General features: G+C 40.0%; 1 protein-coding gene across 2 annotated transcripts; it reads left to right on the plus strand.

Moving 5' to 3' along the window:
- Window positions 1-213: 213 nt before the first annotated feature.
- Window positions 214-2,439, plus strand: LOC106082089 (trafficking protein particle complex subunit 12). 2 transcript variants are annotated; one of them, XM_013244414.2, is made up of 6 exons: window positions 214-409; window positions 468-775; window positions 839-1,177; window positions 1,239-1,484; window positions 1,541-1,716; window positions 1,779-2,439. In XM_013244414.2, the coding sequence occupies exons 1-6, from the start codon at window positions 274-276 to the stop codon at window positions 2,158-2,160; spliced, it is 1,587 nt and encodes a 528-aa protein (XP_013099868.1). In that variant the 5' UTR covers window positions 214-273; the 3' UTR covers window positions 2,161-2,439. The 2 variants fall into 2 exon arrangements, with proteins under 2 accessions (XP_013099868.1, XP_013099869.1); XM_013244415.2 differs by having other exon boundaries at window positions 214-403.
- The last annotated feature ends 965 nt before the right edge of the window (window positions 2,440-3,404 follow it).

Below are 3,404 nucleotides of genomic sequence, written 5' to 3' on the forward strand. Positions count from 1 at the left end.
AATCCACTTTGCAGCAGATATGACAATGTTAAAGGCCAAAACATAATGAACGCATTGTGCTTTGTGCACAGTTGCATATTTTAACGTGACGCTCAAAAACAAAGCACAACGCGCTCATTCTGTTTTGACCTTGGGGACGTTCTAGCAACCAGTTATGTTACGTTTTCGTTTAGACTAACTGGACAATATGTCATACAAACATTGTACAGCTGATCGAGTCAAGGGCAATTTTTCTGTTTACAAAAAAAGGAATAGGATTTGATTTATTTAAATATGGAAAATAAAAATGTAAATAATCAGCAAAATGCTGCAGCTTCACCTAGTCTAAGTCAGTATTTTGTTAATGACCCGCCAAGCTTCTTTGATGAACTGCTGTCAAATAAGGGACAAACTATGGAAACGGGTACAGGTTTGAAGATTTGTAGACATAATTAGATGTAAAAATTATTGTGTTTTTTGTTCTTTAGCCACAACACAAAAACAGAATACTCCAAAGCTTAACAGTACAATAAATCCTCAACAAAACCAGACTACAACAACTCAAGTTCCTGTAGTGCATCCTGCAAATGCCACAACTGGCAATGCAGTAAATTTAACCTCGAACAATTTCACTGGAGGTTTCAAAACTCCGGAGTATATAGAAAATCAAGCAGAGTTAGAAGAAGACTTAAAAATGCCCGATGATGTGAGAAATTTCTGGGAATCACCAGCTAGCCAAAGTGGTGGTCAACCGCTGCTTTTAACCACACCGGGAATACAAACTGCCACAGATTTGGTAAGTTGTCAAAACTTTTTTAAATCCAACTTAAATGGAATGTTCACTTCATATTTGCTACAGCCGGATTTAATAGCCTTGGCAGTTTCTAAGCATCTGGGTGAGGCTGAAATGGCAAACCGTAAAATACCCGGAGCAGATAACGTTACCCAAGATGAAAGAGGCTTAAGATCTCTTATAGCATCTGGCTGCTATAGATCGGCCATCAATTTAACTGGGCGTTTATTAACTATTTATGGGCAAGGATATGGGCGCGCTGGCCAGCCTGCCAAGCATTCACCACATTCTTTGCAACTGTGGTTTACACGTCTGGCTTTGTTGGCTAAACTGGGGGAATATGAGCTGCTGCAGAAAGAGGCAGAACCTTTTGATCGACTAAATCGACCAGATGTATTCTTTGAGGTAGGAAGGTGTGGACATTTTTTTTTTTTTGATATTTTATTACTTTTCATAATTTTTACAGTTCTATCCGGAAATGTATGCTGGCAAAACGGGCTCCATAGCTTGCTTTTCCTTTCGTCTGTTATTGGCCGAAATGCCTATCTATTTGGGCAATCCTCAGTTGGCTTTAGATCGTTTGTCGGAGCTTTATGTCATTGCAAATGATATCAAACTTTATTTTGCCTCCAAACAATCAAAAGAAGCTCAGGAATTTTGGAAGAAAAGGGAACTAAGAGTTCTGCACGCCATTGTTAATTGTGCTATCATAGTAAGGCTGGAGACCTTGATGTACATTTAAAAAATTTCTAATTTGACATATTTCAGTTAAAAAAATACAATCTTATTGATGACATTTTGCGCACCATGATAGCCGATGGCACGGATTTGGATAAAGAGGAACGACGTGCTCTATTTTCGGCTTGGGGCAGAATATACTTGCAGATAGGTGATATTTTTGGTGCCGAGCAGAAGTTTGCCGAAGCTCGAAGATTAAGAAAGATGTATGTAAATATTGCTGGATGGCCATATTAATAACTTGTGTTTTCCAAAAATATTCTTTTAGCTATTCCCAACCTGATATACGTGATTTGGTGGACAAGGGCCTTATTACTGTGGCCCAAAATGATTTTCCCGAAGCCTATGCCACATTCCAAAAGGCTTTACATTTAGAATCGGGCAATACAATGATTCTTAACAATATGGGTGTGTGTCTTTTGTATGCAGGAAAGCTAAAAGAAGCCATTACACTTTTCGAAAGGGCCATTAATTTGAATCCTCAAAAGTCCCTCAATGAGAGTTTGCTGGTTAATCTCTCTACCCTCTACGAGTTGGAGTCGAATAATTCTAAAAACAAAAAACTCAACCTCCTACGCCTAATTAATCGTTACAAACCTGATTTGAATATAAGTTTAGAGATTTGTTTAAAGTTACAGACACCAAATTAAATAGCCACCTCTGGATGATTTGATTGGATTTTTGCTTAAGAAATGATTGGAAGCAGAAAAAAGACATTTATTATAATAGCAAAGTATTTGTGGCATGTGTATGTATGTATGTATCCCTCCATTGTATAACAATTTTTAATTTATCATTATTTATTAGAGATATTTACGTTCACGATATTTCAATAAATATCAATATTTCTATTGAATAGAAAGAATAAGGAAGGAGTTTAAGAGGAATGCTGACTCTTGATAAATAGTAATCATGATCTAGTCAACCTACTAATGCTATAAGTTGTTTGGGCAAACAGATGAGGGAGTACTTTGAGTAATCTTACACGAATATATGTACCATAAAGAAACAATGTTTGTTGATCAATTCAAGTTCTGGTTCCGTTTAGTTTGCCAGAACCGTGCATGGAGTGGGTTCTGCGTCATCGTCGTCGGACTATGTGACCTCCTCGACCTCTCCCGTGCGGCAATATACGCAACCAATCCCATGGCAGCCGGTTGTACGTACCGGATTGACCCGATGAATTCCTTCATCGGCAAGGGCTGTGTACCACACACTGCTACTACAACAACAACAATATACGCAATTGAATTGCAATAATTTCTGCAATTGAATTGCAACGGTCCAGGTTGCAGCGATCCAGGAGACAAAGCTGAACAACACATGCAGCTTGCAAAGTTGTCACATATACAATGAGCTACGTAAGGATCGCTCAAGGAATGAAGGTGGGGGATTGGCCTTCGTGATACACCATTCCGTGCAGTATAGACGCATCTCGCTGCTAGTGACCCCTATATGGAGTGCATGGGGGTAGCAATTAGGTCCGGTACTGCCGAGATAGAGCTATACAACGTGTACATACCGCCGGTTGGTAGCTGTGACCCAATTAACGGACAGGCTTACAAGCCCGACATAAGTGGGCTACTATCTGGCCATAATCGTCTGGTTCTAGTAGACTTTAATGCGCATCACGTTTTATGGCATTCTCCCCTAGGTAACGACCAGCGCGGCATAGTTTTGGCATAGCAAATTGAAGGCTCCACGTTTTGCACGCCAGACATTTTCATTGCATCCCTTGATCTCCTGAGTGACGTAACCTTGGAAGCCGTCACCTCTATGGGATCAGACCACCTTACCATAATTCTTAACATCGACCGACCCCCCGACTTCATAACCTCCGAGCGCCGAACGTTTATCAATCAAAAGAAGACCGATTGGGTCGGCTTCAGACAGT

Source organism: Stomoxys calcitrans, chromosome 1, assembly GCF_963082655.1.
Source record: "Stomoxys calcitrans chromosome 1, idStoCalc2.1, whole genome shotgun sequence".
In the NCBI taxonomy this organism is placed as follows: domain Eukaryota; kingdom Metazoa; phylum Arthropoda; class Insecta; order Diptera; family Muscidae; genus Stomoxys; species Stomoxys calcitrans.